The 27,653-nt window shown below is 39.0% G+C and overlaps 1 protein-coding gene and 1 long non-coding RNA gene across 2 annotated transcripts in view; one reads left to right on the forward strand and one right to left on the reverse strand.

Annotated features, from left to right (window-relative positions):
* The window catches only part of LOC138843046 (disintegrin and metalloproteinase domain-containing protein 32), a 591,210-nt gene that overhangs the window by 495,705 nt on the left and 67,852 nt on the right, over positions 1 to 27,653 (forward strand). The window contains exon 15 of the mRNA XM_089327034.1: positions 18,511 to 18,526. Coding sequence (XP_089183160.1) covers positions 18,511 to 18,526 — 16 coding nt within the window. The remainder of the gene's footprint in view (positions 1 to 18,510; positions 18,527 to 27,653) is intronic.
* Positions 647 to 9,107, reverse strand: LOC149127897 (uncharacterized). Its single transcript, XR_016229129.1, has 3 exons — positions 9,007 to 9,107; positions 5,090 to 5,273; positions 647 to 732 (listed from the first exon to the last, which is right to left on the reverse strand). It is a non-coding gene; the product is annotated as an uncharacterized LOC149127897 (long non-coding RNA).

The following is a 27,653-nucleotide window of genomic DNA, read 5'->3' on the forward strand; positions in this document are numbered from 1 at the left end:
TGATCTAAGAAATAATTATTCAGATGGATTCATTGGTAAATTCTACCAATGTAGCATGAAATAACTTCAGTTTTCTACAATCTCTTCCAGAAGATAGAAGCAGAGGGGATATGCCCTAATTAATTATTCAGGCCAATATTGCACTAATACCCAAACAAGAGAAAAATATTACAAGAAATGTAAAATACAAATGCTTCATGAATATAGATCAAAATATCCCCAACAAAGTATTAGCATGCTCAATTATTATATATTATATATTATTATATATTACATATTACAAATGATTATATATTACAATCTAGTGATATTTACCCCAAAGTATACAAGACTGGTTGAATGTTAAATTTAATTCACCACATACAAACAGGTTAAAGAAGAATCATATTATCACACCAGTCGATAAAGAAAAGGTATTTAACAAAACAAAATCCATCACCCATTCATGATAATTTTAAAATTCAATTCAATTCTATTCAATGTGTTCTGTAAAACTAATTATGGCTCCTGAATATAGTTATTCAGACCAACTCACATGTAAATAAGATAACAGAGCCCGGCACATCTAGGGACTCAATAAACACTGAAAAACTAGTGAATGATTACTCTCAAGAGAGATGTGATTCAGGGAAACATAGGCTTACTTACTCCATTTCCATGGCACTGTTGTCGACAAGTATATGATTGACTTTTAAGTGTTCTTGATTCTACACATAAACGATTTATACAAATCTAAAGAAAAATGTACGAAAAAGTCAAAAAAATTCAGCCAATATATATCAAAATCAATAATTGCATAGGATAAAATCAATCACTCAATGCTATAAATTTCTAGGTACCACTTTCACTGTGTTCCACTAATTTTGAGAAGTTGTATTTCATTTATTTCAAAATGCTTTAAAATTTCTGTTCAGTATTCTTCTCCACCAATGTGTTATTTCGAAGGATGTTATTTAATCTCCAAATATTTGAGGATTTTCCAGGTAACCCTAATGCAAACTATGAACTTTAGTTGATAAAGATGAGTCAGTGTAGATGCACCAAATTTATGACTATGGTGTAGGTTGTGGATTGTGGGGTTGGTTGTGTGGAATGTAGATGGCAAAAAGTACATGGAAACCCTTTGTAGCATATAGTCAATTTTGCTATAAACCTAAAACTAAAATAAAATAAATAATATTTAGAAGTTTTCAGGCAGGAACTAGGGAATATCAATGAAATAAGATTGGTCATGCCAAAAAGAAATTAATAATCAAAGAACAACTTTTTATTAGAATACAATGAAATGTAAAAAAACTATTCTTGAGCACATAGTTAAAAGAATGTATTGCATCCATTGGACATTAAAAAATTTGCACAGAAAATCAACTCAATATAATCATAGCACATATTGTTTTCATAAATTATGAGCTTTACTAGATCCCCCTAAGTATTTAATGTATATAATGGGATCTTTTATTAAAACATAATAAAGGAGGCATGTATTGTTTGTTTCAGTTGTTAAGTCACTCTTTGGAATACCATATTTCATGTGGAGTGCCTTGTTCAATCCCAGCTACTCCACTTCTGGTCCCCCTTGCTGCTACTGCTTATCCTAGGAGGCAGCAGATGATAGTTCAATTTTTTTTTTTTGACAGGCAGAGTAGACAGTGAGAGAGAGAAAGGTCTTCCTTTGCCATTGGTTCACCCTCCAATGGCCGCCGCGGCCGGCACACTGCAGCCGGCACACTGTGCTGATCTGATGGCAGGAGCCAGGTCTCTCATGGGGTGCAGGGCCCAAGCACTTGGGCCATCCTCCACTGCACTCCCTGGCCACAGCAGAGAGCTGGCCTGGAAGAGGGGCAACTGGGACAGAATCCGGCGCCCCGACCGGGACTAGAACCTGGTGTGCCGGCACCACAAGGTGGAGGATTAGCCTAGTGAGCTGCGGCACCAGGCCCAGATGATAGTTCAAATATGTGGGTCCCTCCCACCCATGTTGGAGACCCACACAGAGTACCAGGCTCCTGGCTTTGGCCTGACTCAGCCCTGGCAGATGTATGCATTGGGGAGTAAACCAATAAATGGAGATCTCTCTCTCTCCTCTCTCTCTCTCTTTCCCTTTCCCTTTCCCCCTCTTTCCCTTTCCCTTTCCCTCTCTCTCTTCCTCTCCCTTCTTGAAATAAAATAAAACTAAACATCTTTAAACTTAATGAGATACTGATAACTTTATTACAAAATATACCATAAATGTATGCATATCCTTTTAAGTTTAAGGATAGAGTAAGCAGGGTGTTGTGGCACAATAGATTAAGCTGCCACCTGCATGTCTGCACCCTATATGGGCACCAATTAAAGTCCTGACTGTTCCACTTCCACTCCAGCTCGCTGCTAATGTTCCTGGAAAAGTAGTGGAGAATGTTCCAGATGTCTGAGCCCCTGCCACCCATGTGGGAGACCCAGATGGAGTTTGAGACTACTGGCTTCAGCCTGACCCAGCCTTGGCCATTGTGGCCATCTGGGGAGTAAACTAGTGGTGGAAGATCTCTCTCTCTCTAACTCTGATTTTCAAATAATATATACATAACTCTTTAAAAAAGAGTAAGCAGGGGGTAGACATTTTGCCTAGGGGTTAAAAAATGCCTGGGTTTGAGTCCCAGGCTCCACTCCTGATTCCACTTTCCAGTTCAGTCACACCTGGAAGGCTGCAGGAGATGCCAGACGAGCCCCTGCCACTCACATGGAAAACCTGAACCAAGTACTTGGCTTTTGTAACATGAACTAGTGGATGGGAGCTCTCTTACTCTCTCATTATGTCTTCCTATCTGTCTCCCTCCCTCCCAAACAAGCCTTTAATTGAAAAAATGAAGTGTACCAAATGGGAAAGTACTAGGGATAGATAAAGTGTGCCAATTGGGATGCAAAGTACTAGGGATATATCCCCAACTCTGTTACTTACAGCAGTCTCAGCTTTTCTAAATTACAGTTTTCCTACATGAGCAAAATGCATTTCTCTAAAAATAGAAAAAGTAAATGGCATTTCAGTTGTAAGTCAAAACGAGATGATGAATGTGAAAATGCCTCATTTTACACATTAATGCACAATACAACTCTTCAAAGAAATAGACCACAAAGCCTTTTAAAATCTGATCTTTTAAGATTTATTTATTTGAAAGGCAGAGTGATAGAATGAAAGAGAGTGAGAGCAAGAGAGAGCGAAAGAGAGAGAGAGAAGAATCTTCCATTTTCCAGTTCATTCCCCAAATGGCCATAGGAGCCATGGCTGGGCCAGGCCAAAGCCAGGAACCAAGAACTCCACCAAAATCTGTTACCTGGGTGGCAGGGACTTAAATTTTGGGCCATCGTCTGCTACTTTCCCATGTACATTAGCACGGAACTAGATTAGAAGCAGAGCAGCTGGGACTTGAAAAGTTTCTCCAATATAGGGAATAAACATCAAATACAGTGCTTAGCCCACTAACCCACAATACTGGCCACCAATATAATCCCTTTAAACCCTGAATCTAACTCTTTAACTCTTCTCTCACTGGAACTGGGAAATGAAGTGTGGTTTTTTTTAAAAAAAAAATATTTATTTGAAAGAATTAGAGAGAGGTAGAGACACAGAGAGAGAAATATGTCTTCTATCTGCTGGTTCCTCCCCAAATGGCTGCAATGGCCAGAGCTGAGCCAATCTGAATTTAGGAGCCAGGAGTCAGGAGCCTGGAGCTTCTTCTGGGTCTCCCATGTGAGTGCTGGGGCTCAAGGACTTAGCTCATCCTCTGCTACTTTCTCCGGTGCATTCGCAGGAACCTGGATCCAAAAAAGAGCCCACATGGGCTGCTGGCACTGCAGGCTGAGGCTTTAACCCTCTGTGCCACAGAGCCAGCCACAGTGAGGTGTACTTAAAAACTCCTCTTGGAATGTAGCATGTATTCTATGCCTAGCTTGATTGAAATTGAGATAAGGTGCCTACTACATGAGAACACTGACTTAGAAAACAAAGTGCTTCAACATACATAATTTATAGTATTATAAAAAGCTACTGATAAAATCTGTTTTCACACATTATCTCTCAGAATTGTTCATGATATAAAAAGTATTCTATTCTTATTAAATTACCCACTGAATAATCTCAAATATTTTATGGAAGTGTTGCATATTTTAGTTGTTTTGGCTTCATGAATATATTCATAAATATATCTACTGAGCTCCCTGGCCTAAACTTCCTTCAAGAAGACATTTGCAACTTCTATGCATGAAAAGGAAACCAGTATTAATGAGAGTATGTATTTTCCCTTGTAAACTTTATTTAAACTGTAAAATTATTAGAAGTTTACCCACTAAATAAAAGTTTAACCATATTAAATAATATGTTCAAGATAACTTAACAAGTAAGTGGAAGATTCAGAATTCAAATTTATGTGCATCTGTCTTTAAAACTTACAGTTTTTACTATGTTTCTACTATTTATACTATAATTATACATATGTTTCCTCGTGAACAAAGATGAGGTTTTGAGGTAAATTTATTTCTTCTATTTTTTTTCAGACTTCTGTTGGGCTCAGATATAAAAAATTATAGTGGTAAAAATCAATAATAATACCTGAATTTTATTTAGCTCTTACATTGGGCCATGGAGTAAATGTTATCATTATCCTCACTTTACATAGAGTTGAAGTTTCTCAGACTGGTTAAGTCACTTGCATAATGTCATCAGATAAGAGATGAGATTTAATTATAATCTGCTTGATATCAGGTGGGCCCTTATAAACTGAGTTATGGAGTGACATACTTTTATAATACTAGTAGGATTCCTACTTTGTCCTTTATCTGAGGAAAATCATGATTTCCCATGCTATGAAGTACTTAACCTCAATGTATTTCTAAGACTTCTCTCCAATCTCCAACCTTAAAGTAATTGGAGTTTCCTTGCTGTAAACACGGGAATTTTAAGACATACCATTATCCTCTTAGTATCTAGAAATTAAATATATTTATTTTGTCCTCCAAATACATACAACACTAGAAATGAATAAAATTTGATTCATAAATGAATATATTAAAGTAGTGAATAAAACTAGTGTCAAATAGATTTTAAATCATTTACCCTCCCTGTATCACATTCAGAGCCGTTTTTGACCTCCAGTGGATCTGGCGCTGAACCAGCCAATTTGTAGTCTATCGTCACACATATATTATCTCGTACGTAAGCATAAATCACAGCACCATTTGCTTGATAGAAAGGAGTTCGAGAAGGGTAGGTACAAATTAATCGTCCACATATAAGATTCCTGCAAACATAATAAATGTAAATAATTATTATGCATTAAACACTTAATTAGGAATGATTTGGATTTGCTTTATTTGCTTAAAAAAGAATCACTATTTATTTATGTCAATGCACTTAGGAGAAAATGTAATTTTTTTTGACAGGCAGAGTGGACAGTGAGAGAGAGACAGAGAGAAAGGTCTTCCTTTGCCGTTGGTTCACCCCCCAGTGGCCGCCGTGGCTGGTACACGGGGGCCGGTGCACCGCGCTGATCCAAAGCCAGGAGCCAGGTGCTTCTCCTGGTTTCCCTTGAGGGTGCAGGGCCCAAGGACTTGGGCCATCCTCCACTGTACTCCCGGACCACAGCAGAGAGCTGGACAGGAAGAGGAGTGACCAGGACAGAATCCGGCACCCCGACCGGGATGTAAATTTTTAACACTAACATTTAAAGTAAAAGGCAGAAATGTACAATTCCATTTATCTAAGCATTTTTCATTCAGTAATATAAACAGGTTTTTATTTTTTATAGGTTTAATTTTTTAGTTGTTAAAGTTCTTAATCAAAATATTAAGCTTTTTTACTGTGCTATGAATTTAAAATGTATTATTATTTTTTTTTTCTTTTTACAGGCAGAGTGGACAGTGAGAGAGAGAGACAGAGAGAAAGGTCTTCCTTTTGCCTTTGGTTCACCCTCCAATGCCCGCCGCGGCTGATCCGAAGCCAGGAGCCAGGTGTTTCTCCTGGTCTCCCATGCGGGTGCAGGGCCCAAGCACTTGGGCCATCCTCCACTGCACTCCCGGGCCATAGCAGAGAGCTGGACAGGAAGAGGGGCAACCGGGACAGAATCTGGCACCCCAACCGGGACTAGAACCCAGTGTGCCAGCGCCGCAGGCGGAGGATTAGCCTATTGAGCTGCAGCACCGGCTTAAAATGTATTATTTCTAAAACTGAAAAAAAAGGTAAAAGAGAGGGAGGGAAGAGTAGGATATCATCAGGTTCTTAGACTTGTATCTACAAATCATATTGAATCTGTTAAAAGTTCATTAAAATTAGGCCAGTGCTGTGGCATAGTAGGCTAAGCCTTTGCCTGTGGTGCCAGTATCCCATATCGGCACCAGTTCATGTCCTAGCAGCTCCTCTTCTGATCCAGCTCTCTGATTATGGCCTGGGAAAGCAGTGGAAGATGACCAAAGTGCTTGGGCCCCTGCACCCATGTGGGAGACCCAGAAGAAGCTCCCGGTCCCTGGTTTCGAATTAGTGCAGCCCTGGCTGTTGCTGGGGAGTGAACCAGCAGATGGAAGACCTTTCTCTCTGTCTCTCCTTCTCTCTGTCTGTAACTCTACCTCTCAGTGAAGCAATATTTATAAATATATTCCAAGTGTTATGACATCCATCCAATTTTCATACACTCTATATATTAACTTCCACAAATAAGGGAAGGCGTGATATTTGTATTTCTGGGTCTGGCTTATTTCACGTAGCATAATCATTACCAGTTCCTGCAATCTTTTATCTAATGTCAGGATTTCATTCTTTTTGTTTTTTTAAAGATTGATTTATTTATTTGAAAGGCAGAGTTACAGAGAAGTCGACAGAGAGAGAGAGAGAGAGAGAGAGAGAAATGTCAGTCCCCCATCCACTGGCTCACTCCCCAGATGGCTGCAATGAATGGCCGGAGCTGCACTGATCTGCCTCCAGGAGCCAGGAGTCTCCTCTGGGTCTCACACACAGGTGCAGAGGCCCAAGGACCTGGGCCATCCTCCATTGGTGGAGAATCCAGAGAGCTGGATCAGAATTGGAGCAGCCGCCGGGTCTGGAACTGGTGCCCATATGGAATGCCAGCACTACAGGCAGTGGTCCCACCCACTACACCATAGCACCAGCCCCAGGATTTCATTCATAATAGATTTCTATTCACTGTGCATATTATATATTTACTATCATATAATCAATGTACCCCATAATTTTATCTCTCACTATAGACGAATAAAAAATATGAGTAAATGTTACTCCTACCCTCAAAGACCTCTCATTCCAGTATTACATCTGACACAAATTCCATTAAAAATGCTACAGATGAACTACAATACTGATGAAGACTTAAGATGAGGACACATTCTAACGTAACAGTTATGGAAAACCTCACAGAATGTGAATTAAAATTATTAAATTTTCAACAGGAAGAGTGTGATACTGATAAACGAAAGTAGTAACAGGCAAATCAAGGAAGCACAGAACTACACTATACAAGTATGTATGTCAATCCTATAACTATGCTTTGTTAACTAGTTATTAGCCTGGTGTCTAGCACATAACTTGTTCTTAATAAATATTTTGTTAAGGTCATGGCCACAATATTAAAGAGGTAACTCTTTAGGTGCATGAGAAAGTGAACTTTATTTTATAGACACTAAGCAATCTTCATCTGGAACAAGCAACCAAGTGAGTGGAGATACAAGTTCCATAAGGAAAATTGGAAAGGAAATGTACAGCTCATTTGGGCATGCAGGGAACTAGTAAGCAAAGAGTAGCCGAGAGGCTGCCAGCAGCATCTGTGCCACAGGCCTGCAACAGATAAACCATACCTTCTTCCATGCCCATCCAACCTGACTGCAGGCTGTACACATCCATTCTCCGTCATGCAAATGAACCTCACTCCCCATGATGCAAAGATGCCATGATAACCATGTGTGTGCTACAGCCCATGATTCCTCCAAGATTCCCAATAAAGGGGGACACAGAAGCCAGCAGTACTGAAGCTCTATCAAAATTCAGTCCTATTTGAATATTCAACTAGAGCACCTCCCTCATCCTTTTAAAGGATGACCCCAACCTTGTAGAGAACAGCAGCTCTTCTTTTCTCTTTTTAAAGATTTATTTATTTATTTATTCAAAAGCCAGAGTTACAGAGAGAGAGGGAGGGGGGAGGGGGGCAGAGCGTGAGAAAGAGGTCTTCCATCTACTAGTTTACTCCCCAAATGGCCGCAACAGCCAAGGCTGATCCATGCCAAAGCCAAGAGACAAGAACGTCATCCAAGAGACAGTGTATTACTAGTAAATTTATTATTAATAATTTATATTATTTTATTATTAATAAATTATTTTATTTTATTAAAATAATTATTGATAAATAATATATTACAAAAGTAAGTGGGTATCAGGGGCCCAAGTACTTGGGCCATCTTCCACTGCTTTTTCTAGGCCATTAGCAGCAACCTGGATAGGAAGTGAAGTGGCTGAGACACAAACAAGGGTCCATATAGCATGCCAGCGTCGAGGTGATGACTTTACCCACTGCACCACAATGCTGGCCCTTTTCTTCCTCTTTGATAGAGGCTGTCCACACTCATGACTGAGTGTGTACCACTCTTTTAAATAAATCCTGCTTTCCTAAACCCCTTCATTAGTTCTTTCATAGGTAGAGGGAAGAGCCTGGAATACAGCCAGATGGTGGCCACAGCACAGCCAGTATTAAGGGGATTGCCCACAATACACACAGTATCATGAATTTCAATTCTGGATTGGATATAGGAGCCTAATGATCCTTCACATATAAATAATCTGAAATAAAATGAGATTTTATAGTCTGTAGCATTAGAAAGATGTCAGGGCTGGAGGTTTAGATTTGAGATTCACTCTCATGCACAGGTGTTTCTGCAGTACCACTGAAACGAGTGACATGCTTAACCTAGGGAGAGCAAAGCAAGAAAAGAAACACAGAACACAAGAAAAGTATTGATATTTGTATAACAAACCTCCATCCGCAGGGTGTATATTTGTTCCTGTCTTTACCGCAGTTCCCAAAACTATCTGTTTGAGACTGTATTTCTTCATAGCAGGCAAATGGAGCATTTTTGAACCTGTCAAAGTTAGAAATTGACTTGTATTTAAACATGTATCTGTTCTTCATTTTCACTCTTTATTCATATTTTGTATGTTACCTTTATAAAATTTTTATTAACAATCATAGTACATATTTATGGGTTGCACTGTGACATTTCAATACATTTATATAATGTATACTCCTCAAGTCAGGGTAATCATCCTTTCCCTTTCCTTGACATTTTATGATTGGAGTCTTGGAGTTCCTTTCTTTTATTTGCTCATAAAAGACAGAATAGGTTACTGTGAAGTGCCGTAACTTCAATCTACTGTGTAACACTAGTAACTTATTATTTTGCCCTAATTCTGACTTGGGATATGTTTCCTTTGTCTCTCTCCATTATTAAATAATGCAAATTGTTCATAGGAAGGTTGTAAGGAAGGAGAAAGAAGTAACATGAAAGGCAAAGTTCATGGTTATTGATCTTTTTTCATCACTTTCAGAGTCATTTACATCACAAAAATAATACAGGGGAGGAAAGAGTGATATAAACTAAGAGAGCACTCTGTAAAAGGAAATAGAAAGGAAAGAAAAAGTACGCAAAACTAAATTTGTTCTCCTAGATTTTTTTTAAAAGACTTATTCCATTTATTTGAAAGGCAGAGTTAGAGGGAGGGAGGGAGGGATAATCTTTCATATCCCGGTTCACTCCCCAAATGCCTGCAACAGCTGGCAATGGACCGGGCCAAAGCCAGGAGTCAGGAGTTTCATCAGGGTCTTCCACATGGGTGCAGAGGCACAAGCACTTGGGCCATCTTCAGCTGCCTTCCAAGGTACATTAGCAGAGAGCTGGATTGAAAATGGAGCAGCCAGACCACAAACCAGTACCCACATGAGATGCCACATTTGCAGGCTGAGGTTTAACCCATGATGCCACATGCCAGCCCCTTTCTAGATTCTTAGTGAAAACTCATAAAAAGACATGTCTATAACAAAATTAATGAGATTTCTTCAATAAGACATTACTTATTTTTATTTTTTTAACTTTTATTTAATGAATATAAATTTCCAAAGTACAGCTTATGGATTACAATGGCTTCCCACCCACCATAACTTCCCTCCCACCCGCAACCCTCCCCTTTCCCGCTCCCTCCCCCCTTCCATTCACATCAAGATTCATTTTCAGTTCTCTTTATATACAGAAGATCAGTTTAGCGTACATTAAGTAAAGATTTCAACAGTTTGCACCCACATAGAAACACAAAGTGAAATATACTGTTTGAGTACTAGATATAGCATTAAATCTCAATGTACAGCACATTAAGGACAGAGATCCTACATGAGGAGTAAGTGCACAGTGACTCCTGTTGTTGACTTAACAAATTGACACTCTTGTTTATGGCCTCAGTAATCACCCTAGGCTCTTGTCATGAGTTTCCAAGGCTATGGAAGCCTTTTGAGTTCACCAGCTCTGATCATATTTAGACAAGGCCATGGTCAAAGTGGAAGTTCTCTCCTCCCTTCAGAGAAAGGTACCTCCTTCTTTGATGACCTGTTCTTTTCACTGGGATCTCACTTGTGAAGATCTTTCATTTAGGGTTTGTTTGTTTTTGTTGTTGTTGTTGTTGTTGTTTATTTTGCCAGAGTGTTTTGGCTTTCCATGTCTGTAATACTCTCATGGGATCTTCAGCCAGATCCGCGTGCCTTAAGGGCTGATTCTGAGGCCAGAGTGCTGTTTAGGACATCCGCCATTCTATGGGTCTGCTGTGTATCTTGCTTCCCATGTTGGATCGTTCTCTCCCTTTTTTATTCTATCAGCTAGTATTTGAAGACACTAGTCTTGTTTGTGTGATTCCTTTGGCTCTTAGTCCTATCATTATGATCAATTGTGAACTGAAATTGATCACTGGGACTAGTGAGATGGCATTGGTACATGCCACCTTGATGGGATTGAATTGGAATCACCTGGTATGTTTCTAACTTTACCGTTTGAGGTAAGTCAGCTTGAGCATGTCCCAAATTGCACATCTCTTCCCTCTCTTATTCCCACTCTTATATTTTACAGTGATCACTTTTCAGTTAAGTTTCAACACTTGAGAATAACTGTGTATTGATTACAGTATTCAACCAAAAGTATTAAGTAGAACAAACAAAAAAAATACTAAGAGGGATAACGTATTAAGTTGTTACTTAATGGTATCTTCAGGTAGTTTAAATTTAAGGGACAAACATTTACCTATTTTTCATTCATTACTATATTGGCTGTCTATTTTTTAAATTTTTATTGTTTTTATTATTCCTGGTAAAACAAAAGCAAAAAGAAACCTTTGACAACTTAAATTCAAATCCATTTCTTATGTCACAGTTTCTGTGGGGCGGAAGTCCAGCAAGGCTCAAGTGGCTTCTTTGCTCAGGGTGTCACTAGGATGAAATCCAGGTGTTGGCTGCAGTTGTCTTTCCATGTAAGATTGCAGTTTTGTTCAGAGCTCAGTAGATGTTGACAGAATTCAATACTGTGTAGTTGTAGGCTTGAGGCTCCCATTTTGCTGACAGATGTCTGCCAGGGATTGCTCTTGACTTTAGAATTTCCTGGTCACATGACCCTTTCAAAACTCAGCAAGCCTACTTCCTCCAAACCAGAGACCCATTCTAAGATTTCTGATTTCTGAACACCTCAAGTATATAAAGAGATGAAGATGCTAACTAACATCATTTGGTCTTCATATGTCAAATACTTGTGTTGGCTTATTACAGCAGGCCCCATAATTAAGGATAATTAAAATAAAATGTTTAAAATAGAGTTCACATGGTTAAAAGGGACACTCTGTATGAATTTCCTTCTGATTAACTCAAAGTTTATTGATTATGAGCCTAGATTACATCTTCAACATTGAACCATGAAGATATAGAAAGCAACAATGAAATTATGAACAAAAGAAAAACAGGTAATGAGATCAAATGAGTAACAAAAGGTATTCCAACAAAGAAAAGTCTAGGACTAGATAGCTTCACTTTTGAATTTACAAAACTTTAAAAGGGTTAACACCAATTCACCTTGAACTATTTCAAAAAATTTCAATGGAAGAAACTCCCAAATTTCGTCTACAAAGCCACAAAAGCTTGATTCCATGGCCAGAAATAGGCACAAAAAAAAAAAAAAAAAGAAACCTACATACCAATCACCCTGATAAACATAGATGCAAAAATGCTCAACGAAATACAAGCAAATATAAGGTATCAGTGCATGAAAAGGATGATTCAACATTATCAACTGGGTTTTATCCCAAGGCTGAAGAGCACACTACTTCTACAATGAAGGCTACTCTAAAGGAGTGTTAATAAATCTTCAGTATAATCTTTGAAACAGTCAAGATAAGATACAAGTTAGAATGCCTGCCAAAGCTGGAAATTCTTGAAGACAATGAAGGAATCAACCAACCTTATGTACAGCATTCAGTCAATAATAAGGCAAGAAATTTTGAACCTTAACAATCCTTAACTAGAGAAGTCTGTCAACATAAATAGTTCAAAAATGTTACTATAATTTAATGAATAAAAGTTCTAAAGTATTTATTACACATATTTCAAGAATTTAAAGGAAAATAGGGAAATAAATAACAAATATAAATTATAAAAATGAGCCATAAAACTTATAGATCGAATAATTGTGCAAAGTGGAACTCATGGGATGAAATAAAAATCGATAAAATTTCATAGAATGGACATGACAAATTTTTAAGATAGCTAGGTAGATATTAGTCTATGCGAGTAACAGAGGCCAAAGAAAATGGGAAGAAAATAAATTTTTGTTCAATGGAACAAGGAAACAAGTCCTGAAAGCAGAACAGCATGTACACTTGAAGTAATTGCTCTTGTAATCTCCATACAACAGCCAGAGCTGGGCCAATCTGAAGCCAGGAGCCAGGAGCTTCCCCTGGGCCTCCCACATGGATGCAGGGACCGAAGGACTTGGGCCATCCTTCACTGCTTTCTTAGGCACTCTAGCAGGCAATTGGATTGGAAATGGAGCAGCCAGGACTCAAACAGGTGCCCATATGGGATGTCAGCACCACAGGTGGTGGCTTTATCCACTATGCCAAAACACCACAGCCCCCTTTTAAAAGATGTTTTTCTGTTAACTTAGAGGTGTTGAGGTTTGTTTTAGGATGTGAATTAAAGGAACCAGTAAGTAGGAAATAAAGTTGTGGAGGAAGCTATAAGCATTAGAATGTATTCTTGTGACAGAAGGTTCACAGAAAGAATTTTTTGGATAGAAAGAGGAACAAAAGGAATAAGTATGCTGTAGAAGGATTGTAAAAATTGAATGCTGTGTGAGATTAGGATAGATGAGATTAGAGGAAATTATTATAAAGTAGCTCTTCTGACTTAGAAGTCCAGAGAGCAGAACTCCTGACAGACCTCTTTCCCTCCTCTTCAGTGTAGCTTCACTCAGTCCTTCTGCTCTTGACAACAGGATGTGTCCCACAATGTATTTAACTGTCTTGAAGTCATGGGTTCATATGCTGATGTCGTTTATAATTAAGGTTTTTCCGTGCTACTGTAAATGACATAGATAATGAGACTTGTATGCATCTGAAAGGAAGGGGCATGTGTTTTCCTTCACTGTTTTGGAGCCTTGACTGTTGGAAGAACTAAATTTTAACAGAGTTAACATTATCTGCCACTTTTTACTGACAGAGTGATTACCATAACTTTGATTAGATCTTGTCTACAGCTTTATTTAAAATGTTCAGGGTAGGGGCCATGGCTCACTTGGTTAATCCTCCACCTGTGACCCCATATGGGTGCCGGGTTCTAGTCCCAGTTGCTCCTCTTCCAGCTCTCTGCTGTGGCCCGGGGGTGGGCAGTGGAGGATGGCTCAAGCGCTTGGGCCCCTGCACCCGTATGGGAGACCAGGAGGAAGCACCTGGCTCCTGGCTTCAGATCGGCATAGCTCCAGCCACAGCGGCCATTTGGGGAGTGAACCAGTGGAAGACCTTTCTCTCTCTCTCTCTCTCTCTCTCTCTCTCACTGCTAACTCTATTTGTCAAATAAAATAAAATAAAATGTTCAGGGTTAAATGGATTATTATCTTTTCAGTGTTTTAAGATATTTAAGATACTTATTTGATAGCTTATTTTAGTTAATTTGGGTTATGTAACATGTATTGTAAGGATATAAAATGTTAGCAAATTTATATTGTGCTGATATAATATCTGATGTTTTATGCACTAGGGCCAGTCAGTATTAATAGAATACAGTTTCAGAGTTGATCCCATCCTCCACAGCTCTATCAGATAGTTCCTTCTGCAAAGTATGTTGGTTGCATGATGGTGATAATAACAGAATAACAGAGATGTATGCTCCCTCCCTCATCCCCAGCATCTGATCATGACTGGGTTGGAGCTGAGACAAGGAACTCGGTGCCTTCTGCTACTGTACTTCCTTCCCCCATTGCTTCCATGTACCCAGTGTGTCCTGAAACTAAGGGTTAAAACGCCAAGGGGAGGGAATTCCTGTGTACACAGAGATTGGGGCAATCCACCCATGGAATGTCTCCACCGCCAGACAGGACAGCCACATTAAGTGCATCTCCTGGTTAAGTCTGAAAGCCCAGGAAGACAGGCTAAGCAATCAGGGAGACTTGACTTATTGCTTCATTTCTCTTCTCTTCCAGATAAGAAATTTACTCTATATCATGTGACTCTGCACTAGGATGTGTAGCTTGATTCCAATACCTTAAAAAAAGAAATACTAATATTTTTCTGCACTACTGCATGTCCACATATAAGTTAACAGAACAAAGAACATGGTAAGAAAATGACAGCTTATACTATAACTTACAGCTGGATTTATCTTATCTTGTGGAGCACTACTCCCATTCAAGTAGAACAAAGCGGAGATAATATGAGGATACTTGCTCACACTCCCTGGATTTGGAGAATCACTCAGATAGAAGATTGTCTTGTAACCACCTCCAGCTTCTAAAAGACATGGCGCAGAGATTATGCCTGGGTAGAAATGCAGGCTTAAAAACAGATAGTTTCGGCTGGCGCTGCAGCTCACTAGGCTAATAGCTCCACCTGTGGCGCCGGCACTTCGGATTCTAGTCCCTGATGGGGTGCCAGTTCTGTCCCGGTTGCTCCTCTTCCAGTCCTGCTCTCTGCTGTGGCCTGGGAAGGCAGTGGAGGATGGCCCAAGTGCTTGGGCCCCTGCACCCGCATGTGAGACCAGGAGGAAGCACCTGGCTCCTGGATTCAGATCGGCACAGCACTGGCCGTAGCTGCCATTTGGGGGGTGAACCAATGGAAGAAAGACCTTTCTCTCTGTCTCTCTCTCTCTCACTGTCTAACTCTGCCTGTCAAAAAAAAAAAAAGATGGTTTCTAAAGTGTTCCCAATAGAACTGAATTAATTTTCAAAATATCACAGAGAAGTGTAAAAATGAGGGTGTTTTAAGGATAGGTATCAGAAAAAATATCAAACAATGACCTGATGGAATATTCCATTGAAAGAGCCAATTGTATTGGTTTCACTGTGGATGAATTTATGCCCAGGGCATTTTTAAAAAACAGAATAGTTTATTGGCAATTAGTGGAGTTTAACCAGTAGAGGTGGTAAAAGAAATAATGAAAGAAAGCCCTACTACTGTCATCTCAGGTTTCTGTAGGTAGACACACTATAAAGAGCAATATCAGAGGTACAACACTATGGGGTTTAGGTGGGGGACTACACCTCACTGAAATTATTCAGTCATTCACCAAACACATAAATTAGAAAATAACAATTAGTCTTGGGAAGTACGAGAGGAAACAAGTACCAAAGTAGTTATAATATATTTTCTAAAATGCCAAGGTTCCTATGAAATTTATGAATCACACAAACAAACATACATATACCAAGGAAAAATGCAGAGAATGGAAGCCATTTGTAAGTTGATCATATGCTGGATTTAAGAAAAAATATTTCAAAGAGAAAATATTGCAAAGAACCCAAAATACATGTGTCATCAGACCTAAAGGAAACCATGATTAAAGTACAGGAAGTTATGATGACAATGTTGTATCAGAAAGAGAGTATCACCAAAGAGAGATTTTATAGAAGAAAAGAATTATTAACCTATTTAAAATAAAAATTCTTGAATGCAAATTATAGTAATTGAAACGAAAAGTTTGCTAGGCTCATCATATTTTGACTAGTAGAACAAATAGCTAGCAAATTTATAAATAGGCTAAGAGATTATGGAAGCCAAAGAACAGGTAGAAAAAGAATGAAGAAAAATAAGCATAGTCTCAGAGAAGTGTTTAATATTAAGCCTGTCAAAATATATACAATGAGAATATAAGAAGGAACATAGAAGAATTATCCAAAGACTTAATTGTTGAAAATTACCCAAATAAATTTATTAAATATGACCTACATAGCCAGGAAGTTCAACAAAGTCTAGGTAGGATAAATGCAAAGAAACCAACAGAAACATCATATTTAAACTGATGAAAGTCAAAAACTAGAAGAAAATCCTGAAAGCAGCAAGAGCAAAATGATTCATCACTTATAAAGGTGTCTTGATAAGATGACCATCTGCCCAGATGCATTCACTGCTGAATTCTACCAAATATTTAAATACTATGTGCCACTATCTTATATCATACCACACAGAAAGCTAATTTTCAATGCATCAAAGATCTAATATAAAAGCAAAAATAACAAAATGATTATTAGAAAACATAGGGAGTATTTCTGCCTGACTTTGATTTGGTAAGGCACAAAAAGCACAAGCAAAAAAAATTAAAAAAAGATAAATTGGGAGGCCGGCTCTGTGGCTTAGTAGGTAAAGCTGCCGCCTGCAGTGCCAGCATCCCATATGGACACCGGTTCAAGACCTGGCTGCTCCACTTCTGATCCTGCTCACTGCTATGGCCTGGGAAAACAGTAGAAGATGGCCCAAGTCCTCGGGCCCCTGAACCTACGTGGGAGACCTGGAAGAAGCTCCTGGCTCTTTGCTTTGGATCGGCAAAGCTCCAGCCATTGCAGCCAACTGGGGAGTGAACCAGCAGATGGCAGAACGAACTCTCTCTCTCTCTCTCTCTCTCTCTCTCTCTCTCTCTCTGCCTCTCCTTCTCTGTGTAACTCTGAATTTCAAATAATAAATCAATCTTTAAATAAAAAAAGATAAATTGGACTTTATCAAAATTAAAAACATTTTTACAAAAAGAGCATCATCAATAAAGTGAAAAGACAGTTCAGAATGGGAAAATATTTGCAAATAATATAGCGGATTAAGAGTTTTTCGTATTAGATTTATAAAGAACACTTAACCTAAGTAATAAAATTATAAGTAAACTAATTTAAAATTTGCAAAAGAGCTTGGAAAGAAGTTATGCTCACCACTATACTTCCAGTGCTGGTGCTAAATGTTATTATCCAGAGGAAATACACAAATTTCTTTTTTTAACATCCATTTATTTTATATATAAAAGGCAGAGGTAGAGAGAGTGAGAGAGGGAGAGGGGAAGGGAAGGGGAAGGGTAGGGGAAGGGTAAAGGGATGGGGAGGGGAGGGAGAGAGATAGATCTTCCATCTGCTGTTCACTAATCAAGTGATCACAATGGCTGATGCTAGGCCAGGCCGAAGCCAGGAGCCAGGAGCTTCCTCTGGGTCTCCCACATGGGTGAAGGGGCCAATGGACTTGGGCCATTTTCCACTGCTTTTCCAGGTGCATTAGCAGAGAGCTAGGTAGGAAGCAGAGCAGCTGGGACTCAAATCAGTGCCCATATGGAATGCTGGCACCACAGATGGCAGCTTAAGCCATTACATCACAGCACTAGCCCTGCAAATACATACATTTTGCAAAAACACATAAAAACAATGCTCAACATCATTTATCATTAGGATAACGCAAAAAAAAACTGTGCTGAAATATTAATACATACCCATGAGGATGGTAAAAATCAAAATAAAGGTAACAACAATGTAAAAAGGGATGTGGAGGAATCTGAAACCTCATATATTGCTGTTGTAATGAAAACTGGCTCATGCGCTTTTGAAAATTCTTCAAGTCCTTCAAGTGATTAAATATAGAATAACTATGTGGCCCAGTAAATCCACCCTCAGGTATATATACCAGAGAAATTAAACATATGTTGCATAGGCATCAGTAAAAAAATGTTTACAATAGCATTAGTTATAATAGCAAAAGGGTAAGAGCAATCTACAAGTACATCAGTGGGCAAATGGATAAACAAAATATGCTATATTTATAAAATGGAATATCCGTCTGTCTGAAAAGAAATAATTGCTGATCCATTTTGCGACATGAACATGAAAAAAGCTTAAAAATATTATGCTAATTTTTAAAAAATCAGTCATCAAAAAGTTTTAAAATATCAACCCTATTGAAGTCTATAAATGGAATGATATAAAGGTGAAAAGTAGAAGAGTTGTTAAAGAATGGGTTGAGGGAGTAATGGGGATGTATACTTTAAATGACTGAATTTCATAGTATGCACATTATAGCTAATAAAATTATTTTTAAGAAGGATATGTAAGATGTCAGCAAAATGGTGGAATAGGCAGCTCCAGGCTGGTTCCCTTCATAAAAACACTGACATAAAAAGCCATCCAAGCACAAAATTACCTTCACATGAGCTCTAAATTACAGCACCCATAATGAGCACAGAAATGAGAAAAAAATGTATTGAATGACATGGGAAAGACAGTTAAACTGTGCCAGAGTCTGCTTCCCCCAAGACTGTACAGCACAGAGTTAAGGGTTATCCCCTCCACATCAAAGCTCACTGCTGGGAAAATTTTCTGTTTGCAGATGTCATGATCCTATATATAGGGAAACAAAAAGATTTCACTAAGAGACTATTGGAACTCATAATAAAGTTTGGCAAAATTGCAGGATATAAAATCAACATATAAAAATCAGTAACCTTTGCATACATGGACAATGCCATAGCTGAGAAAGATCTTGTAAGTTCAGGCTCATTCACAATAGCAACAACAAACTAACTATCTTGGAATAAATTTAACCAAGAAGGTAAAAGATCTCTACAATGAAAATTACAAAACATTAAAGAAATAGAAGACACAAAAAAATAGAAAATCTTCCATGTTCCTGGATTGGAAGAATTATTATTATCATAATTTCCATAATATCTAGAGCAATTTACAGATTCAATGTGTTTCCAATCAAAACATCAAGGACATTCCTCTTAGATCTAGAAAAAATGATGCTAAAATTCATATGGAAACATGGGTGACTCCGAATAGCTAAAGCAATCTTAAATAGCAAAAACAAAGCTGGAGGTATCAAACCATCAGATTTCAAGACATTCTGCCAGGCAGTTATAATCAAAACGAGCCAGTTACTAGCACAAACATAGACATATAGGCCCATGGAACAGAATAAAAACCCTAGAAATTAATCCACACATCTACAACCAACTAATCTGTGACAAATGAGCTAAAATAATTCCCTGGAGAACAGAGATTCTCTCCAATATATGGTGCCAGGAATATCGTTTCTATGCAGAAGCATGAAACAAGACCCCTACCTTACACCTTATAAAACAAAACAAAACAAAAAAAACCCTAAATGAATTAAGGACCTAAATCTATGACCTGATACCATCAAATTATTAGTGGAAAATATTGAGGAAACACTGTAAGACACTGGAATAGGTGAAGACTCCTTGGAAAAGAAGTGACAAAAATATGATATGTAGATATAGACATACATACATCATACACACTGTGGAATACTATACAACCTTAGTAAAAAAGGGTATGTTGATGTTTGTGACAATATGGATAAAGATGGAGGACACTATGCTAACTGAAATAAACATAATAAGGAAAATATTTTTAAATGTATTTATTTGAAAGGCAGATTTACAGACATGGGGAGAGACAGAGAAACAGAGACAGAGGTACCGTCCCTCCACTTGTTCATTCCTCAAATGGCTGCAATGGTTAGGGCTGGGCTGGGCCACAGCCAGAAGCCAGGAGCTTCATCTAAGTCTCCCAGGAGGGTGGCAGGGACCCAAGACTTGGCGATCTTCATCTGCTTTTCCAGGCATATTAGCAGGGAGCTGGATCAGAAGTGGCACAACCAGCACTGGAATCATCACCTATAGGGGATGCTGGCATAACAGGTAGCAGCTTAACCTGCTGCACCACAATGCCAACCCCAAGAAAATATTTTTAAATATTTTATTAATTTATTTATTTGAAATGTAGAATTAGAGAGAGAGGGAGAGAGAGAAAGGTCTTCCATCCACTGGTTCACTCTCCAAATGGCCACAATGGCCAGAACTGGACCAATTCGAAACCGGGATCCATGAGCCAGGAGAAATGAGCTTCTTCTGGGTCTCCCTCGTGGATGCAGGGGCCCAAGAACTTGAACCATCTTCTGCCATTTTCCCAGGCCATAGCAGAGAGCTGGATCAGGGGAGGAACAGCCAGCACACGAACTGGCACAATGCCAGTGCTCTAGGCAGAGGTTAGCCTACTATGCCACAGGGCCAGTCCCCCAGGAAAATGTTTTTATGTGAAATCTAAAATTATCAGATGCATAGAAGCAGAGATTAAAAAAGTGGTTGCCACAGACTAGAGGAAAATGAAAGCGAGGAGATGCTGGTCAAGAGATGCAAAGTTTCAGCTAAACAAAATGAGTATGTTCAAGAGGTTTGACTATAGTAAATAGTATGTGCTGTATTATATACCTAAAATTTGCCAACAGGGTAGACCTTAAAAAATATTTAAAAGAAAATGGTGGAGGAGGCAAGATGGCAGAATAGGAAGGGAGCACACTGATAGTCCGGGGAGAGGCAGTTTAATAAAAGTGGAGATACTGCAGGTTCAAGGAAGAGTAGGGGAGGAAACAGCAGAAGAAACTCTTCTGGAATGCGTGATTCACAGTGGACCTGCATGGAGAGCGTGGGAGCCCACAGTTCGAGACACCAGCGGCAGACTCAACACACCAGCGCTGGAACGCGAGGTGAGCCGAACCTCAATAGCCTGAGACACCAGCAGGCAAGCGGAGAGAGGAGACTAGAGGGAACGACCCCCGGGAGGGAAAAGTTGACCAGGCTAACTGGAAGAGAGAGAGAGAGAAAAAAGGTGACTGGTATGGACACGGGTTTCTCTCTCTCCGCTCACCTCTCAAGGGCGAGCAAGACAAAGAGCAGGCGCCATCTTGGACATACGTCATAAGCAGAGCGACCTCAGGTCTGCACCAGCCCTGAGCCTAGCAGAAAAACCTGACTCTGGGCGGGGCGAATTAACAGGAGATTAGGACCTAGTAAATTTGTGGTGCTACTGAACTGAGACTGTGAAAAAAGAGACGGTGGGGGAGAGAACTCACGGAATTCACGTGAGTACTCTCCAGAGACGCTACAATTCCGTAACTTTGGCAACCCAGTGGGAGACTGAAGGAGAATTTGAGCCCACTCTGAGGGCAGAACAGATTCCCTGTGTGGTCCTTGGGAAAGAGCTTCCGATCTCTGGCTCCTGTGGGTATATCATTTGCCTGCTAACTACCTCCGACTTCGTTCAGCTGTGCGGAATTACTTCCCTTTGAATCAAAAAAAGAAAGAGAGAGAGAGAGATCTACCACGCCTAATCTGGGAGTGTCACCTTTGGCACACCAAACAGAGCTCTCAGGCCACACCCATCTCAAGCCGCTAAGGCTCCATCAAAACCAGACAGTCCACTTAATCTAGAGTCATAGTATAACAAGAAAAAGCACCACAGTGAAGAAACCAAATATCTCCAATATACCAAATAAGAAACGCAAAAACCGAGGTAATAAAAACAAGGAAGTCACTATGACGCCCCCAAATGAAATAGGCACCCCAATTCAAGATTATGAAGATGATGACATAGAAGAAATGCAAGAAGCAGATCTCAAAAAATTGATAAGAACATTAAGAAGTTCTCAAAAACAAATTCTTGAACTACAGAAATCCTTAATGGACAAGATAGAAAATCTCTCTCGTGAAAATGAAATATTAAGGAGGAATCAAAATGAAACGAAACAACTAGTACAACAGGAAACTGTGATAGTGACTGAAGTGAAGAATTCAATAGATCAAATGAAAAACACAATAGAGAGCCTTACAAACAGAATGGGTGAAGCAGAAGAGAGAATATCGGACTTAGAAGACAGAGAACAGGAAAGGATACAGTCAGACCAAAGAAAAGAAGAGGAAATTAGAAATCTAAAACATATTGTCAGGAATCTTCAGGATACTATTAAAAAAACCAACATACGGGTTCTAGGAGTTCCTGAAGGCATGGAGAGGGAGAAAGGATTGGAAGGCCTTTTTAGTGAGATATTAGCAGAAAATTTCCCAGGTTTGGAGAAGGACAGAGAAATCCTAGTACAGGAAGCTCACAGAAGCCCTAATAAACACGACCAAAAGAGATCCTCACCACGACACGTTGTAATTAAACTCTCCACAGTGAAGCATAAAGAAAAGATCCTAAAATGTGCAAGAGAGAAATGTCAGATTACTCTCAGAGGATCTCCAATCAGACTCACAGCTGACTTCTCATCAGAAACCCTATAAGCTAGGAGGGAATGGCGAGATATAGCCCAGGTACTAAGAGAGAAAAACTGCCAGCCCAGAATATTATATCCTGCAAAGCTATCATTTGTGAATGAAGGCGAAATAAAGACTTTTCATAGCAAACAGAAATTGAAAGAATTTCTCGCCACTCGTCCAGCCCTGCAAAAGATGCTTAAAGATGTGTTACACACAGAAACACAGAAACACGGTCATCAGTATGAAAGAAGGTAAAGGAAGGAAACCTCACAGCAAAAGATCACAGGGAATTCAAAGCATATATTAGAACTTATCTTTGGCAAATGGCAGGGCAAAGTTACCACTTATCATTAGTCACATTGAACGTGAATGGCCTGAACTGTCCAGTTAAAAGACACCGATTGGCTGATTGGGTTAAGGAACAAAACCCATCTATTTGCTGCTTACAAGAAACACATCTTTCCAACAAAGATCCATACAGACTGAAAGTGAAAGGCTGGAAAAAGATATACCATGCCAACAGAAATGAAAAAAGAGCGGGCGTAGCCATCTTCATATCAGACAACATAAACTTTACCACAAAAACTGTTAAGAGTGACAAAGAGGGACACTATATAATGATTAAGGGATCAATACAACAAGAAGATATAACAGTTATCAATGTATATGCACCTAACTACAGGGCACCGGTTTATCTAAAAGATTTGTTAAGGGACTTAAAGGGAGACTTAGACCCCAATACAATAGTACAGGGGGACTTCAATACTCCAGTCTCAGAAATAGACAGATAAACAGGACAGAAGATCAACAAGGATACAGTAGATTTAAACGACACTACAGACCAAATGGATCTAACAGATATATACAGAACTTTCAATCCTACAGCTAAAGATTTTACATTCTTCTCAGCAGTACATGGAACCTTCTCTAGGATTGACCACATACTAGGCCATAAAGCAAGTCTCAGCAAATTCAAAAGGATTAGAATCATACCATGCAGCTTCTCAGACCATAAAGGAATGAAGTTGGAAATTAGCAACTCAGGAATCCCTAGAGCATACACAAACACATGGAGATTGAACAACATGCTCCTGAATGAACAATCGGTCATAGAAGAAATTAAAAGAGAAATCAAAAACTTTCTGGAAGTAAATGAGGATAACAGCACAACATACCAAAACTTATGGGACGCAGCAAAAGCAGTGTTAAGAGGAAAGTTTATATCAATAGGTGCCTACATCAAGAAATTGGAAAGGCACCAAATAGATGAGCTTTCAATTCACCTCAAGGATCTAGAAAACCTACAGCAAACCAGACCCAAATCTAGTAGGAGAAGAGAAATAATTAAAATCAGAGAAGAAATCAACAGGATTGAATAAAAAAAATTACAAAAAATCAGCCAAGCGAGAAGCTGGTTTTTTGAAAAAATAAACAAAATTGACACCCCATTGGCCCAACTAACTAAAAAAAGAAGAGAAAAGACCCAATTCAATAAAATCAGAGAAGAAAAAGGAAATGTAACAACAGACACCACAGAATTAAAAAGAATCATCAGATTTACTACAAGGACTTGTATGCCAGCAAATGGGGAAACCTATCAGAAATGGATAGATTCCTGGACACATTCAACCTACCTAAATTGAACCAGGAAGACATCGAAAACCTAAACAGACCCATAACTGAGACAGAAATTGAAACAGTAATAAAGGCCCTCCCAACAAAGAAAAGCCCAGGACCAGATGGATTCACTGCTGAATTCTACCGGACATTTAAAGAAGAACTGACTCCAATTCTTCTCAAACTATTCAGAACAATTGAAAAAGAGGGAGTCCTCCCAAATTCTTTCTATGAAGCCAGCATCACCTTAATTCCTAAGCCGGAAAGAGATGCAGCATTGAAAGAGAATTACAGACCAATATCCCTGATGAACATAGATGCAAAAATCCTCAATAAAATTCTAACCAATAGAATGCAACAACACATCAGAAAGATCATCCACCCAGACCAAGTGGGATTTATCCCTGGCATGCAGGGATGGTTTAATGTGCACAAAACAATCAATGTGATACACCACATTAACAGACTGCAGAAGAAAAACCCTATGATTATCTCAATAGACGCCGAGAAAGCATTTGATAAAATACAACACCCATTCATGATGAAAACTCTAAGCAAACTGGGTTTGGAAGGAACATTCCTCAATACAATCAAAGCAATCGATGAAAAACCCACAGCTAACATCCTATTGAATGGGGAAAAGTTGGAAGCATTTCCACTGAGATCTGGTACCAGACAGGGATGCCCACTCTCACCACTGCTATTCAATATAGTTCTGGAAGTTCTAGCCAGAGCTATTAGGCAAGAAAAAGAAATTAAAGGGATACAAATTGGGAAGGAAGAACTCACATTATCCCTCTTTGTAGATGATATGACTCTTTATTTAGGGGACCCAAAGAACTCTACTAAGAGACTATTGGAACTCATAGAAGATTTTGGCAAAGTAGCAGGGTATAAAATCAATGCACAAAAATCGACAGCCTTTGTATACACAGACAATGCCATGGCTGAGGAAGAACTTCTAAGAACAATCCCATTCACAATAGCTACAAAAACAATCAAATACCTTGGAATAAACTTAACCAAGGACGTTCAAGATCTCTACGATGAAAATTACAAAACCTTAAAGAAAGAAATAGAAGAGGATACCAAGAAATGGAAAAATCTTCCATGCTCATGGATTGGAAGAATCAACATCATCAAAATCTCCATTCTCCCAAAAGCAATTTATAGATTCAATGCAATACCAATCAAGATACCGAAGACCTTCCTCTCAGATCTGGAAAAAATGGTGCTGAAATTTATATGGAGGCACAAGAGACCTCGAATAGCTAAAGCAATCTTGACAACAAAAACAAAGCTGGAGGCATCACAATACCAGATTTCAGGACATACTACAGGGCAGTTGTAATCAAAACAGCATGGTACTGGTACAGAAACAGATGGATAGACCAATTGAACAGAATTGAAACACCAGAAATCAACCCAAACATCTACAGCCAACTTATATTTGATCAAGGATCCAAAACCAATCCCTGGAGTAAGGACAGTCTATTCAATAAATGGTACTGGAAAAACTGGAAATCCATGTGCAGAATCATGAAGCAAGACCCCTACCTTTCACCTTACACAAAAATCCACTCAACATCGATTAAAGACTTAAATCTATGACCTGACACCATCAAATTATTAGAGAGCATTGGAAAAACACTGCAAGATGTAGGTACCGGCAATGACTTCTTGGAAAACACCACAGAAGCACAGGCATTCAAAGCCAAAATCAACTATTGGGATTGCATCAAATTGAGAAGTTTCTGTACTGCAAAAGAAACAGTCAGGAAAGTGAAGAGGCAACCGACAGAATGGGAAAAAATATTTGCAAACTATGTAACAGATAAAGGGTTGATAACCAGAATCTACAGAGATCAAGAAACTCCACAAAAACAAAACCAACAACCCACTGAAGAGATGGGCCAAGGACCTCAATAGACATTTTTCAAAAGAGGAAATCCAAATGGCCAACAGAGACATGAAAAAATGTTTAAGATCACTAGCAATCAGGGAAATGCAAATCAAAACCACAATGAGGTTCCACCTCACCCCTGTTAGAATGGCTCACATTCAGAAATCTACCAACAATAGATGCTGGAGAGGATGTGGGTAAAAAGGGACACTAACCCACTGTTGGTGGGAATGCAAACTGGTTAAGCCACTATGGAAGTCAGTCTGGAGATTCCTCAGAAACCTGAATATAACCCTACCGTTCGACCCAGCCATCCCACTCCTTGCAATTTACCCAAAGGAATTTAAATTGGCAAACAAAAAAGTGGTCTGCACCCTAATGTTTATTGCAGCACAATTCACAATAGCTAAGACCTGGAACCAACCTAAATGCCCATCAACAGTAGACTGGATAAAGAAATTATGGGACATGTACTCTATAGAATACTATACAGCAGTCAAAAACAATGAAACACGGTCATTTGCAACAAGATGGAGGAATCTGGAACACATCATGCTGAGTGAATTAAGCCAGTTCCAAAGGGACAAATGTCATATGTTCTCCCTGATTGGCGACAACTAACTGAGCACCAAAGGGGAAACTTTTTGAAGTGAAATGGACACTATGAGAAACATTGACTTGACCAGCCCTTATCCTGACGCTTGATGTACAATGTAATACTTCATCCATTTTAGTATTTTTTTTTGTTCTAGTAACATTGGTTGAACTCTGTAATTAACACACAGTTATTCTTAGGAGTTTAAATTTTAACTGAAAAGTGATCCTTGTTAGGAATTTGGAAAACATTATGTTGAGTGAAATAAGCCAATCCCAAAGGGACAAATACCACTTGTTCTCCTTGATAGGTGACAACTAACTGAGCACCAAAAAGGAAACCTGTTAAAGCGAAATGAACACTATGAGAAACGGTGACTTGATCAGCCCTCACCCTGACTGTTGATGAGCAGCTTAATATGTTATCTCTCTTAGTATTTTTGTTTGTTTGTTCTACTTAATACTTTTGGTTGAATACTGTAATCAATACACAATTCTTCTTAAGTGCTGAAACTTAACTGAAAAGTGATCGCTGTTAAATATAAGAGTGGGAATCAGAGAGGGAAGAGATGTGCAATTCGGGACATGCTCAAGCTGACTTACCTCAAACGGTAAAGTTAGAAACATACCAGGGGATTCCAATTCAATCCCATCAAGGTGGCATGTACCAATGCCATCTCACTAGTCCCAGTGATCAGTTCTGTTCACAATTGATTGTAATGATAGGACTAAGAACCAAAGGGATCACATAAACAAGACTAGTGTCTGCAAATGCTAGCTGATAGAATCAAAAAGGGAGAGAATGATCCAACATGGGAAGTGAGATACACAGCAGACCCATAGAATGGCAGATGTCCTAAACAGCACTCTGGCCTCAGAATCAGCCCCAAAGGCATTCGGATCTGGCTGAA

The sequence above is a fragment of the Oryctolagus cuniculus genome, chromosome 2 (genome assembly GCF_051225735.1).
Source record: "Oryctolagus cuniculus isolate XC-2025 breed Fujian yellow rabbit chromosome 2, ASM5122573v1, whole genome shotgun sequence".
Taxonomy (NCBI): domain Eukaryota; kingdom Metazoa; phylum Chordata; class Mammalia; order Lagomorpha; family Leporidae; genus Oryctolagus; species Oryctolagus cuniculus.